The 14,835-nt window shown below is 46.2% G+C and overlaps 1 protein-coding gene across 1 annotated transcript in view; it reads right to left on the bottom strand.

Moving 5' to 3' along the window:
* Positions 1–14,835, bottom strand: part of TGM3 (transglutaminase 3) — a 45,416-nt gene that overhangs the window by 18,298 nt on the left and 12,283 nt on the right. The window contains exons 2-7 of the mRNA XM_077951383.1: positions 13,062–13,235; positions 12,470–12,709; positions 11,767–11,885; positions 9,818–9,946; positions 5,626–5,803; positions 5,386–5,521 (exon numbers count right to left, since the gene is read on the bottom strand). Of these exons, the coding sequence (XP_077807509.1) occupies positions 5,386–5,521; positions 5,626–5,803; positions 9,818–9,946; positions 11,767–11,885; positions 12,470–12,709; positions 13,062–13,235 (976 nt within the window). The remainder of the gene's footprint in view (positions 1–5,385; positions 5,522–5,625; positions 5,804–9,817; positions 9,947–11,766; positions 11,886–12,469; positions 12,710–13,061; positions 13,236–14,835) is intronic.

Raw genomic sequence — 14,835 nt, forward strand, 5'->3', positions numbered from 1 at the left:
TATTTCTGTAATGTAATGTTTTTATTTTCTATCATGTGAATTACTCATTACTTCTATAATTAGAAAATACATGTAAGTTGAATAATCATAGCTAACACAGTGTTAACACAGAAAGTTGTGTTCTAACTGTGTTATTGCATACATTAACATACAACACCCTAAAAGACAGAAATAATTATTATTCCCCATTCAGCAACTCTGGAAACTGAGGTTCAGAGAAGTTAAGTGACTGAGAAGGTCTTACAGTGAGTAATTAAGCAGAGTGGGATTTCAATCCAGGCAGATGGGCTTAAAAAAGGGAAACAGGTTAATGGTAGGTTCCATTTTATGTAACTTGATTTTACATCGGTTCCATTCCATATAACAGAATATGATGCATTTTTGATGTATTTGAAATGATCTTATTTTTGAAGATTTTTTAATGACATGGGGGAATGTTCATGATATAATGTTTAGTGAAAAAAAAACATGACTAAAACTAAAGGTGAAGTGGTTGGTTTCGAGGTGTGGGAAAAAATGGGATGTATCTATTATATGCTCTGTCTTCTACTCATGCCTTGTAAAATGTATCATCCCAGTTCTATAAATAACAATAACTCATAGAGAAAAGATGAATGGAAAACTACCAAGTGTTGAAGATATGTGAATAAGATCATAAATGATTTTTATTTCTTTATGTATTTTGAATTTTTCTATAATTATTTTTAAAAGGGCATCATAAAAATGATCTCCAGGACCCAGGAAGTCTTTTTGGACAGGCCTTCATGGTCAGTTAGAACTCACCAAGGAGAAGGCAAGGGAAGAAGTGTGGGAAATGGTCCTAGGTGGGTGAAAGGGGCAAGGGAGGGATGAGAAAGTGAGTGAGGACACCAAGTTTCACACTCAGTTTGCTCCTGGCAGAGCAACTGAGGGGAAGGGCAGGTTGGTTAAAAAAAAAGAAAAAGTGATAAGTAGCTGTATTTTAATACTTGCTTGCAAGGCAGGAATTTAAGGCAGATCAGAAAACAACTACATCCTGGTTCCTCCCTCAGGCAAAAGTCAGCCACTTCACTTACACAGAAATATTTGGGATGTGCGTCTTTCTGATGCCCAGTGGCGCCATGTGGAAATTCCTGTGTGAGTTTCTGGTTGTGCGCCACACTCTCTCCCACCCCTCAACCTCGGGCTCCACTCCTTTCCTGAGGGTTTCAGGAGCAGGAGCTCAGGAGAGGACAGGCTGTGGGCATCAGAACTACCCGAGGCATTTATTAAAAAGTGCAGATTTCTGCTGCTTTCATCTTTCCCCACCCATATTAATTCTGATGCAGTCTTTGACATTTATAAACCACTGCTCTACAGACACCAACTGTGCTATGCTTACCTTTGAATTCACAGAGTTAGGAGACTTTGCCTAGAAAGTGGCCCCAAACCCCACCCTTCTGTAGGTAAACTCCCATTTGTCCTCACAAATTTTGTTCGGATACTACCTCTGCCAAAAATGCCTTTCCTGACACGCCGAGAGAGTGCCAACCTTACCTCTGTGCTGTCTCGAATCTTGCAAGTAATTCATTGATTTCATTGCAACTCCATACTTGCCAAGCTTTTAATGCAGCTGTAAACTCCTCTATTCAGTCTCTAAGGCCCCGTTATAAAACAAAACAAATAAACGAAAACCCTCCTCCAGCACATCTTGTTCCTCTTGGTGCCCAGAGTCCAGTGCAGGTGTGCACGGAATCACGTTTGCTGAATTGAATTGTTTCTGGGCTGAAACCACTCTCTGTCGCTTCCTCACTAAGGGCCTAGGAGCGAGTTCAGGACTAGTGGAAGCAGGTATTCAGAGGCAGAGGCCGTGGAGAGATTGCACGAGGAGCCGGGGCTTGGCTGAGGTGTGGGTGCTGACAGCTGGAGGCACTGCCTGACTCCACCTCCCTGGCAGGGCTGGGCAGTCTCTAGGTGCCTTCTACCTCAGAGTTCTGCAAAGTCTACAGGTAGAGTCAGATCTGTGACTCTAGAAATTGGGGGATCATGTCAAATGAATGAAGAAAACAAGTCAGAAAAGTCAAGATAATTTGACTAGATTGTTCTAAATCATTCGGCTGCTGCTCGGTGGCTGAATAGGCTTCAGAGACCTCCTTTGCAGTGGCCCCGAAGGAGGACATCTCAAAGAAGCATCCCAAACTCAGCTCCCCCGAAAAGTGTCCTGACTCGGAAGACAGTGAATACTCCGGAGCTGTGTGCCTCTTAAGCCAGACCATTGGTATGAGCAAAGTGGTTTAGAAAAAAATTCACCCCACTGGCTGCTGTGAATCTGATTAAAAGAAAGGCCTAGAAAATGTTACTGAGGTCCCCTGATCTGGCCCTTTGTTTTACAAGTGGGAAATTGAGGTGTAGCAAAGGCAAGGAACTTACATAATGTTATGCGCTTAAGAGTGTCTACATGTCTCCAAGTGTTTAATCTTAGACAGGTTACTTCTCTCAGGGCCTTTGTTTTCTCATCCATAAAAAATAAATTGGGGATGAAAATAACAATGCCTACGTCATTTGTGAAGATGAAATGTAAGCACTTAGAACAGTACCTGGCACACAACAATTGCTCAACAAATTATTATTTGCTGCTGTTACTATTACTAAGCACTTCTATGCTTAACCTCCCCTGATTCTCACATTCTATTACTTTAGGCAAATCTGGGCACGGTTCCAAAGCTTTCAAGACTTTTTGGTAACATACAAAGATTCATATCAGAGGTTTTCTGTCCAAACTCCAGTTGCCCTTATAATAACAGCTTAGTAATTTCACTCCAGGCAGAAGCTGGCTCTTGGTTTAGCTCTCCCCTGCATGGGATTTAACAGGGAAGGAACAGTAGGGCCCCCTTGGTTGGGAGGGCTAGCTCTCTTATAGAAAGTGGAATGGGCTGAAGCTCCAGAGAATTTAAAAGTTTAAGCTGGCAAAGGACTTAAGAAATCATCTAGTCCTAGGCTGACCCTTATATTTCACATATGAAGAAACTTGGCACCAGAAGGATAAATTGCCTTGCACAAGCCTCACAGCAATTTGGTAGTAGGGCTGGAGCTAGTGCTTGGGACTCCCTGTCCTCATGCCCTCCAGGGCTGGCTCCCTCAACCATCAGCTGTAGGGAATGGTGTAGGGAGTAACTATCAGCTCCCTTGGCTTTCTGAGAAGGTTCAGAAAAGGGGAGAGGAAGGGAGGAGTGACAAGATCCTCAGGAACAGTCAGAGCTTCTGCATCTGGCCCCCTCCCATAGGCCACAGAAGTTACCAGGGAGCCACCCTGGAATGTCTCCATCAGCTCCTACTTGTCCCAAAGGTGATGTTAAGCTGATGTGGGGGGCAGTGTGAATCACTAACCAGGAGACTTGGGTTCTAATTCTAAATTTAGCTTAAAAGCCTCACTTTCCCGCTTCCAGGACACCTTCCTTGAGGATTTCCTCCAAGTTGCCAGTATCCTTGTCTTAATCACTTGTCTGGGCATCACACACCATGCTGTGTTGCTAATTAGCCTCTACTAGTGGCTTCCCCACCCCTTGTCTCCTAACAGCACCATAAATGCTTTCAGTGGAGGAACTGAGACTTAAGCTTTCCATGTCCCTGCAGTTCCTAGTGTACAGGATAATCACAGAAAGGATATGCTGAGGGGACCTCCAACTTGTCTGACCAACCATCTCCTTTTGTAGAAGAAACTAAAGTTAGGAATGGCATAGCCCCAACGATCAGAGCTGGTTGTGATGGGATTTTGGACACAAGAACAAAGAAAAGCCCAGGGAAAACAAAATCTGGCCACAAGTAAGCGATATCATTAGAGAGAAAGTTGCATATGTGCAGATCAAGAAAGAAACTCCTTAAATAAGCTTTCTCTCCCCCAGTAAAACCCCGGAATCCATTGACCCTGGGATGAGTTACATAAGCCTCACTCTCTTTCAGAAGGGAAAGGATGCTTTTATTACTCAATTCGGTTGTTGGCATGGAGTTGTTATTTATTTGTTTTAACAGTGTTTTCCATTATTAGCTATTTTCCTTTCATTTTATACCCTTAGTTACATTAAGCACATTTCAGATAAGTTAGATATATTTATTCTGGTAATGATAAGTAATACAAATATTTTATGCAGACTACCTTAAAATTGAACATCTGAAAATAAGATGACATCTGTCATACGATTATCTAGACATATACATGCATGTGAGCAACTATGTGTGTGTGTAGCCTTTGAAATGGATTAAAAGAATAGATAGATGGGTACTTTATATAGACACATAGATATCTATGTGTATATACAGATATAAACATCATTGCCAATTGCCATCCAGTAATAACTTAGTATATGATGTAACCTTAAACAGTTGTAACAATATCTATTTTTATCTATATAACATCTATCTATCTGGTGCTCTATGCAGTTACAGATATAAGTCTACACATTTCATATAATCTACTTCCTGTGGCATCTATCATTAAATTACGTGTGTGTGTGTGTGTATTGATAGTGTGCACATGGCATATTTATGGTTAAGAATATAAATGCCCAAATATATATACAACATTTTGGCCGGGTGCAGTGGCTCACGCACGTAATCCCAGCACTTTGGAAAGCTGAGGCGGGTGTATGGCCTGAGGTCAGGAGTTCAAGACCAACCTGACCAACATGGTGAAACCCCGTCTCTACTAAAATACAAAAATTAGCTGGGCATGGTGGTGCATGCCTGTAATCTCAGCTACTTGGGAGGCTGAGGCAGGAGAATCACTTGAACCTGAGAACATGAGGTTGCAGTGAGCCGAGATATATATATATGCTAAGAGAAGATGTGTTGCTCTTCTTATTCTCTTTAAGAAAGTTTAACCCTGTCTCTACTCAAAATACAAAAAAATTAGCCAGGCGTGGTGGTGGGCACCTGTAGTCCCTGCTACTTGGGAGACTGAGGCAGGAGAATGGCGTGAACCCGGGAAGCGGAGGTTGCAGTGAGCCGAGATCACGCCACTGTAGTCCAACCTGGGTGACAGAGCAAGACTCCATCTCAAAAAAAAAAAAAAAAAAGAAAAAAAAGAAAGTTTACAAGTCATATGGATTTTTCTCTTCCAAAGTAGTATAAGGTCCAATGGATCCCATAAATTCAGAGTGAATTTAGGAGCCCTGTCTTTCACTGGGATCAGACCCTTCGTCTGACGGCGGCAAGACAGACCAGACTAGCAGACCGCAGAGCACCGAGAAGAGGTGTCTTGGGTGCTGCTAAGTGTGTAATCAGCGTTGCCAGCATTTCCATTCTACACGCTGTGATGACATGTTACTTGCCTTGCAACTCCTGTCTGGACCTGGGTCTCAGGAGGATGGTGAGAGCGAGAAGCCACTCAAATGTGGTGCTCGAGGTTCAGGCAAAGGGTGAGATACTTACCATACACTATCACTACCCTTGTCCAGGGGGTTTCCCATGCGGTCGTAGTACACATCCACACTGAGATTTCGGTCTGTGTCATGAGCTGAGCTGAAGTTGGTGATCACCCGGGAAGGAATCCCCAAAGACCGCAGCGCTGCAAGTCAGGGTGGGCATGAGAACTCAGGTGGTGGAGACGGTACCTTGGCATAGCCCACTGCCACCCACTGACCCAGCGAAGGCACACCACACCCAAGGTACCTGTGTTGAGGGTCCCAGCAAAGACCCAGCACTGGCCATATCGGACTGGGCTGAAGCCAGATTTTTTCCAGTCCTTGAGGATCTCCACGCTGCCGTTCCAGTTCCTTGGGTCACGACCACCCGTGTAAGTGCCGCTCCAATTCCCAGCAAGCACACCGTTGTCATCATTGCTATTGATCTGGGCAGAAACCACCCCCCAAAATGAGTCAGCACTAATGCCTTTCCTAGGGAGACTGACATGCAGAATTCAGAGGACAAGGTGGGGAGATGAGGAAGGAAGCCAAGGACCATGATTGAACTTTTCTTTGTCTTTCTAGGTGACTTGGGGATGATCATTGTAACATTTAACCCCTAGGGGTATGGAGTGGTTTACGAGTTTAGAGGTGCTTTCCCAAACAGGCCATGTTTGATTGTCCTTGATCCACACGTCATTCCTGTGTGGCAGCCTGACATGGGAAACAGACAGCACAGCTTGCCTGTGGCAAGGCAGGGCACAAATCCAGCTTGCAGAGGACTTCTGGTAGGAAAGAATTCACAGGCTACCACTGTTATCTGTCTGCCTGGGAGTCCATGGTTTGAAACTCTTTTTTGGTGTATGGTCTTACAAAAAGATCACTGTATTTATTTATTTATTTATTATTTTCTGATACGGAGTCTCTCTCTGTCACCCAGGCTGGAGTGCAGTGGCGTGATCTTGGCTCACTGCAAGCTTCGCCTCCCAGGTTCAAGCAATTCTCCTGGCTCAGCCTCCTGAGTAACTGGTATTATGCATGCCACCATGCCCGGCTAGGTTTTGTATTTTTGGTAGAGATGGGGTTTCACCATGTTGGTCAGGCTGATCTCAAGTGATCCGCCTATGTCGGCTCCCAAAGTGCTGGGATCATAGGCGTGAGCCACCGCACCCCTGCCAGAAAGTCACTTTAGAATTTCAGCAACTAACTTCTTCTTGGAAAGAATAAAGATAGAGTATTCCTTTTCTTTCATTCATTCAGCTATTTGTTCGTTTGTTAGTTTACTCGTTCATTTATTCAATTTAAGGCAAGGTTCTTATCTAAGTGACACAACCAAGAGGCAGCCTGAAAAGATCACTGGACTAGAAATCAAGAGACCTGAGCTCCATTGTCTTTTAGGGACACACCTGGAAATATTTACAGGTGAAATGATGACAAATGTGTAATGTCTAAGATTTATCAAATCATGTGTGAAAGAGAGGGTCAGAGATGAAATGACACCAGCCTTGAAGGGGTAATTGTTGAAGCTTGAGATGCATACACAGGAGTTCATTATGCTTTTCTCTCTACTTTTATATAGGTCTGAACTTTTCCACAATAAAAGTTAAAAGAGAAAAGGAGACAGCGAGGTTACAAGCCCCACTTTGCCACTTGCCAACTTGATGATTGCACAAAGGTCTGTTCACCTCTCCAGGCCTTAGTTCTTCACCTTCCAATAGGGAAGAGAATTTTCAAGGGAAAGTTAAGACAAAGGCGCTCGGAGGTGTCTTCTGTAGTCAAGGGTCAGGGTTTATGAAACTTTGGCTGTCGTTTATCTAAACTGTGCAATGAGAGGCTGGACCAGGATCTCCGAGGGCTCCTCCAGCCTGTGTGTCTTACTCCCTCTCCTTGGAGTGCCTGTAAGGGGCAAGGCCTATGAGAATGGACAGTCTGGACACAAAAGGATCCCTGCCCAGAACAGGCCGTGGCCAGCCTTGCCACCCCTCAGTGCAGTGGTGAGTTCTGCACCCCTTCCAGGAGGGCCTGGGCTGTCATGGCAGAGTCAGGCAAGACAGAGCCTCCTTCAAGACAGAAGGTTGTGCAGTCCTTCCCCATCTCCTGAGTCACTGGTGCCCCAGCCTCCAAAGTGGCTATCAGCATGGTCATCTCTGGCTGAAAGCTGAGCATTTCAAAGCTCTGCACAGGCCATAATTAGTTCATGGCCCAGCCCAGCTGGGAGGTCTGAACGGAGCATCTGGGAGGTGCAGCTGAGGAAACTGGCTCCACGATAAAGTGGTTTGGCCCTGGGGTGCGAGTGAGTCAGTGGCTGCAGGAGCCTCTGGCCTCACCCACTCTCTCCTAGGACAAAGAGGCTCAGCTTTCTAAGTCACCAGGGCTTTAATCAAACCTCTTCCAGGCCATTTGGTTTCAAGATTCTGCTCCAGGCTCACTTCCTCTCCATACCCTCCCTCAGCTACTCAGGTCCTCGTTCATCTCCTTAGAGCCTCTGAGTTCCCCGGGCCACCTTACTCCTTTCCTGCCAGGCTCAGTCTAAGAGTCAGCTCTTTCCAGAAGCCCTCTCAGAGGCACTCCACATATTTATTATGCAGCTGAGAAGTTGTTCACATTTCTAACCAAGTAACTAGCTCATTAGCATGAACATATCCAACTCAAAAGTCAAGAGCTCAAGAAATGCCTAAACCATGAACCATAGAAATAAATAAATAAAGGTTACAGAATTTCTGGGCAATTACTTAGTTTAAGAGGGTTAAAGTAAAGAATTCACTTTGACTTTTCACCTTTTTTTTTTGGAGACAGGTTCTTACTCTGTCACCCAGGCTGGAGTACAGTAGTGCAATCATAGCTCACTGCAGCCTGCGACCAATGGACTCATGCAATCCTCCCAGCTCAGTCTCCCGAGTAGCTGGGACTACAGGCATGTGCCACAATGCCTGGCTCCTTGTGTGTGTGTGTAGATGAGGTCTCACTATGTTGCCCAGGCTGGTCTCAAACTCCTGGGCTCGAGTGATTCCCTGCCTCAGCCTCCCAAAGTCCTGGGATTACAGGTGTGAACCACTGCGCCTGATCATGACTTTTTGCTTTTTAACTTACAACTTTTGAGCAGGTTGATCTAGGTTTAGATATTTTGGACGAATATTTTTGGAAACAGGGTCTTACTCTATAACCCAGGCCTGAGTGCAGTGGTGCCATCATAGCTGACTGTAACCTCAAGCTCCTGGGTTCAAGTAGTCCTCCTGCCTCAGCCTCCTGAGTAGCTGGACTACAGGTATGTGCCACCATGCTTGGTTAATTTTTGTTTGTTTGAGATAGGGTCTTACTCTGTCACCCAGACTGGAACACAGTGGCATGATCTTGGCTCACCACAATCTCTACCTCCTGGGCTCAAGTGATCCTTCCACCTCAGCCTCCCAAGTAGCTGGGACTACAGGCACATGCAACCATGTCCTGCTAATTTTTTTTTTTTTTTTTTTTTTGTAGAGACAGGGTTTGCCATGTTGTCCAGGCTAGTCTTGAACTCCTGGGCTCAAGTCATCCACCTGTCAAAGTGCTGGGATTACAGGTGTGAGCCACTGTGTCTGCCTATGCCTGGCTAGGTTTGTTTTTGTTTTGTTTTGTTTTGTTTAATTTCTGTAGAGATGAGATCTCACTGTGTTACCCAGGCTGGCAGCAAATTCCTGGGCTCAAGCCATCTTCCCACCTCCATCTCCCAAAGCACCGGGATTAGAGGCGTGAGCCACCACGCCCAGACTGGATGGAGACATTCTCTATGCAATGAGCGCAGAGCCATAGATGCCTCCTAGGGGATCTAGCTTGTGTGTGTGTGAGTGTGAGAGAGAGAGAGAGATTGTGAGTGTGTGAGTGTGTGTGTGTGTGTGTGTTGTAGGGGCACAGGCCTTTTCCATGAAGGCCTTGTTCTGGTCTGACTCGCATGCTGTGTGGTTTGAACAAGCCACTTCAGCTCTCCAAGCTTGTTTCCCCATCTAGATCATGAATGAGGCAGCCTACCATCTGACACTCTGGGCTGTGCTCTGGGCTGCCGAAGAGATGAGTTAGGCAAAGGAGGTCACCACCTCCAGCTCAATAGGGGTCTCGCTTCCTTTCCCAGGAGGCCCAATGATGGAGCAGAGCCCTAGATTTGCATTCTCCCATCTTTGGCAGGCACCCAAAGAGCAAGTTCCCTTTTCCTCTGAGAAAGGCTTCATGATGTGGTGGAAAGGACTTTGAAGCTGGCTGGACCCCTGGCTCTGCCTCTGCCGCATACTCACTGTGTGCCTCAGGCAAGCCCTGTAACTTAGAGGGGCCTTGTGCTCCAAGTTGGTAAAATGTGTATGATTCTAACCACCAGCTGTAATTGGTGAGGCTTTAATGAGATGACATATATAAAGAGTGTGCGTGCCTAGCCCACAGGTGGTGTTCAATATATGATGACAACTAGTTGTGATCATTTTCCTGTTACTCACCATGGCACTCAGCACCCGGCCAACATATTTGGGGTCATTTCTGCGGGCCACATCAGTAGCAGGGTCACGGCGGAAATTCAGACTCCTATCCAAGATTGAGAGGCAGATGCTCAGAATGTCTTCTTCAAACTGTTCAGAATGAGACCATACATTACAATGAAATAAATGACAAGGAGAGTTGGCTCAAGAAGGGAACTACACTGGTGAGAACCACAGGAACTGTCAGATCCTTTGACTCTGTGGCCTCTGGAACTGAGAGCTACTGAGGACAGCCACCATGCCCAGCCCTCAACCCCGCAAACTCATCCAGAGCACTCACTACACACAAGACCCTGTGTATTTCCTCAAAGACAGCGTTTGAAACAAAAAACCAAAAAAGAGAGGAAAGGATAATAAATTAAAAAATTATAAAAAAGAAAAAAGCATAAGACCTTGTGCAAACTCTCCTAAAGTGAATGCATGGGAGGTGGCCTGGTCTAGCCGACGCCCTGGCTGCCACAAACCTCAGGAGCAAGCCGTTTAGCCTGTCTGGCCTTGATTTCTCCATCTGTATAATCAGGCCAAACTCATCTCAGAGTTTTCTTCTGTCTCTGACTCCCATCCTTTTTTTTTTTTTTTTTTTTTTGAGACGGAGTCTTGCTCTGTCACCCAGGCTGGAATGTAGTGGCGCGATCTTGGCTCATTGTGACCTCCACCTCCTGGGTTCCTCCTGGGTTCGAGTGATTTTCCTGCCTCAGTCTCCCAAGTAGCTGGGATTGCAGGCCCACACCACCACACCCAGCTAATTTTTGTATTTTTAGTAGAGACAGGGTTTCGCCATTTTGGACAGGCTGGTCTTGAACTCCTGACCTCAGGTGATCCACCCGCCTCAATCTCCCAAAGTGCTGGGATTATAGGCGTGAGTCACCGCACCTGGCCTGCCTACAATCTTGAACGCGTTATTGAGACTCCTGGAGAATTTTATTTTAAGTTATAAAAATAAAATCTCTTGTTACGTATATGTATTTGAAGCGATTTTCACAAAATAAGACTTAATTGAAGTCATTGCTTCTCAAACTGAGAAGGCTGAGCTCCTCTTGACTTAGGTCTTTGCATTTGCTTTTCCTTCTGCCTGATGCTCTTTCCCAGGATCTCTGTCTGGTGCCCTCATCTCCTTCAGGTTCCTGATGAAAGGCTCCTTTCTAAGTGAGGCCCTCCCTGACCATGCCATCAAAAAAAAAAAAAAAAAAAAAAAAAAAAAAAGCCTCTGTTCCACTCCTAGGTGCACTCTATTCACTATCCTTCTCTTTTTTCCTTCCTCACAATAAAGGAGATAGCCAACTTGCTCCAGTTGACTACAGACAGGGTCTGTAGATGGTCCAAGCACACATCCTTCTGATATCCAAGGCACCCCGCCCAAGGTGCTTTATTCTAATGCCTTTGTCTGGTGGACAAAATAAAAAGTGGAGGGCATACCTGAAGTTTTCTAAACTGACCAAATCTGAGAACTCTGTAGACTCAAATGGGCATCACTGTAATAAAGGACCAAGAGGGTGTGGCTTGGAAAGGCTGAGTGGGCACACTAAGGAAGTTTCATCACATTTTTACATGGAATGAAAAACAGAAGCTACATCACTGTCCCCAGTGTCTCTAGGGGGCCTTATATCTATGTGTGCATCCTGGCACCAATACTACTTCATTGCATCAATTGAGTTATGTGTATGTTCTGTCTTGCCCACTAGATTGCGACCCCTTCAAAGATGATCTGTCTTATTCATCTCCTATATCCTTAGTGTGGATCCCAGGGTCTGACACATAATAGGTGGCCAATGAAAGTCTTCTGAATGCATGAACAAATAGAAGGGCAGGCAGATGGACAGATGTGGGACTTCCCATTGATCTGTGGGGCAAGCTGCTGAGCTTCTTGGGTAAAAGGGACATTACCCTCAGCCTCCTTATGACCCTTTTACCTGTCCAAAGTTCCAGCCAATCATGCTAATTCGATTTGTGCTTCCCACATAGATGATGCCGGCATCTTCCTGAACATACTCTTCTCTCTCAGCATGGTTACCCATAAAGACGCTATCCGCTGTTTGATACAAAAAGCAGACACCAGGGACTAGAATCCTAGGAGGACTGTAGGGATCATTCCTCCTCTTCTCCAACTCCTGAACTGGCCTGGGGGTCAGAGCAAGCCCCACCTTTAGCCCTCCCCTGACCCTTGGGTTGAAATTCTTCCAACTCCAATTGTGGGAACTATGAGCTGGAAAGAGAAGCTAGGATGACTTGAGGGTCTGAAAATGAGACCCTGGGGATGAGACACCTGCTCTTTCTGGCAGGAAGCTATCTCCAAGCTGTGGAATTATACTGTGGTATTGTCCCTTAAAATGAATCATGCTATGCAGTTTGTAAAAGCTCAATGTGATCTCGACAATATTCCCAGAAGAAACAGCAGGATGTCCATTTAATGGTGAGGACTTGGAGAGAGAGAGGGACTGCCCAGACTCAGACGCTGCTGAAGTGTCAGAGCTCCTCATTTCTAGCTTCTGCACCCTTTCCACAGCCCATGGACTTTCCCTAATCAAACTTGAGCCTGTGAAGATCATTTCCCCCATCCCCTTTCTCTTTTCTAGCTTAGGCCAGGGCTGAGAGTGTGGGTGGTTAGACACCTACCGTTCAGCCAGGGGTTAAAAAGCAGTATGAACGTCCCAAGTTTCACAGAGGAGACGCCGCCCTGGGAGGAGATCTGGAGGGCCATTGTGTACTGTCCTATGGGTGCGCTGGCAGGACTGGAGATGCTAATAGTCAGAGTATTGCCATTGATGGCCTGAAGCACCGCACTCCAGCCACCGCTACTGCCATTGGAGAGTGGAAACACAGCCTTCGTCATGGCCGACTCGGAGGGGTAAGGCCCTGTCAAAGAAGACAGAGGTTGAGAAAAACCAACAAGCACTGGTCAGACTGTGGAGAGACCAGGTTCCAATACAACCCCCGTCTGGGGGACATGAGCCAATGAAGCACCATATTCTGCCACTGGAAGTAACTGGAATGAACATACAGGCCAGATCCCTCTTGATTTGAGGATGGTGACTCTCAGTCAGGCTCAGAGATGGACAGCAACTTGCCCAAGGCCACATTGAATCATTGACAGAGTAAGGCTAGAGCCCAATGCCAGTGGTCCCACTATGGTCCCCATCACTCCTTGAATGCACAAGGGCTACTCAGGTATGTGTGTGTTTGGGCAGGGAGGGGAATGCGCAGGTACCTGTGGAGACAATGAACTCCAGTCTTTCGTTAGAGCCAAGGCCTTTGTTCATGAGCATTAAGACCTGGAAGTTTTGGCCTCTCCGCAAGATGAGCTCCCGGCTAGAGAACTTGTGTGTGTGATGCGCTTGTCGGTTGAAGGCCGTCTGCCAGTTGATACTCTGGAGTCCTAGAGCTGTGAGGCAGAAAAGAGAACCTGAAGTCCTAGGAGGCAAGGAATGGTGGTGTGGGGGAATGGTGTAAGTTACCAAAGAGCAGCTTTGGGGTGAGGCTCGTCGAGGGCAGAGCCAAATTCCTGGAAAGAATCACGTTAAAATCCAAAGACCTTGATCTTGCATAGCAAGAACATCACAACCTATTCCCATTCAGTCTTTCTAGTCTCAGTTATGCCAGCTCCCAGGATGCAAGATCACAGAAAATGCTCTGCCCTTTCAGACAGCTGAACCTCTGTGCATCCTGTTCCCACAGCTAAGAGTGTCTTTTCCCCTCCATCTGCTGAGCTGTCACTTGGCCCTTAGGGAACAGGCCAAATGTTCAGTGGAACTCCATCCAATCAATGAGGAGAACTATGTCACCAGAGCGCCTACATTCTGTCTGCTTTCAGCATTTCTCATTGCTTTGTGGATGGGGGCTCCAACAGAACTGAAGTGAGGAGCCGGGCATGGTGGCTCATGCCTGTAATCCCAGTACTTTGTGTGGCTGAGGTGGGCGGATCACCTGAGGTCAGGAGCTTGAGACCAGCCTGGCCAACATGGTGAAACCCCGTCTCTACTAAAAATACAAAGAATTAGCTGGGCGTGGTGATGCACACCTGTAATCCCAGCTACTCAAGAGGCTGAAGCAGGAGAATCACTTGAATCTGGGAGGCGGAGGTTACAGTGAGCCGAGGTCACAACCATTGCACTCCAGCCTGGGCGACAAAAGCAAAACTCTGTCTCAAAAAAAAAAAAAAGAACGGAAGGGAGGATACTTCTCTCACACCCATCATCCTGGTTTGGCTTCTTTGTTGTACCCTTGTGTGTACCCAGACGCCAAGCATGTTTCGCCTCTCCAGCATCCAGCAAATGTTTACTTTTGCATCCTTTACCTTCCCTGTATTTGTAACGCCTTGGTGTTGACCTGGGCCTCTGATGCTAGGGAGGCTGGCAGAGACTCTGAGCAGTGTTTCTAGGACTAGTGATTGGGGAATCCTTGGCCCAGAGGGGACTTGCAAATGCTCACTGGCAAGAGCTGTTTATAGGAGCAGGTCAAAGGCCATGAATGACCTGGATAAGACTCGAGGACAAACATCTCAAAATCCACCCTCCTGATTTCTTCTCACATGATTGTGAAGATGACGGAGCTAAACTGAGAAGGGTTTATGAGAGATGCCACGATGTACCAAGTGTTCGCTGAAAGAAACTTTTTGGGAAATCTTCCTATGAGTTATGTTTAAGAGGTTACGTCACCCATTCTTCTGCAAACCAAACTGGTCTCTGTCTTTACAAAGAGGCCACAGCTCTAATGAGAGTGTGAGGGTGCATTCCAGTGCCAGACACAGCTCTTTTTTATATGTGTCCATCTGTCTGCATCAGAACATCCCTTTTTAATCTTTTATTCTATTTTATTTTTGAGGCAGGATCTGGCTCTGTTGCCTCAGGCTGGAGTGCAGTGGTGTGATCTTGGCTCACTGCAACCTCTGGCTCCTGGACTCAAGGGATTCTCCCACCTCAGCCTCCCCATTGGCTGGGACTACAGGCATGAGCCACCACTCCCAGCTAACTTCTGTATTTTCT

Source organism: Macaca mulatta, chromosome 10, assembly GCF_049350105.2.
Source record: "Macaca mulatta isolate MMU2019108-1 chromosome 10, T2T-MMU8v2.0, whole genome shotgun sequence".
Lineage (NCBI taxonomy): Eukaryota > Metazoa > Chordata > Mammalia > Primates > Cercopithecidae > Macaca > Macaca mulatta.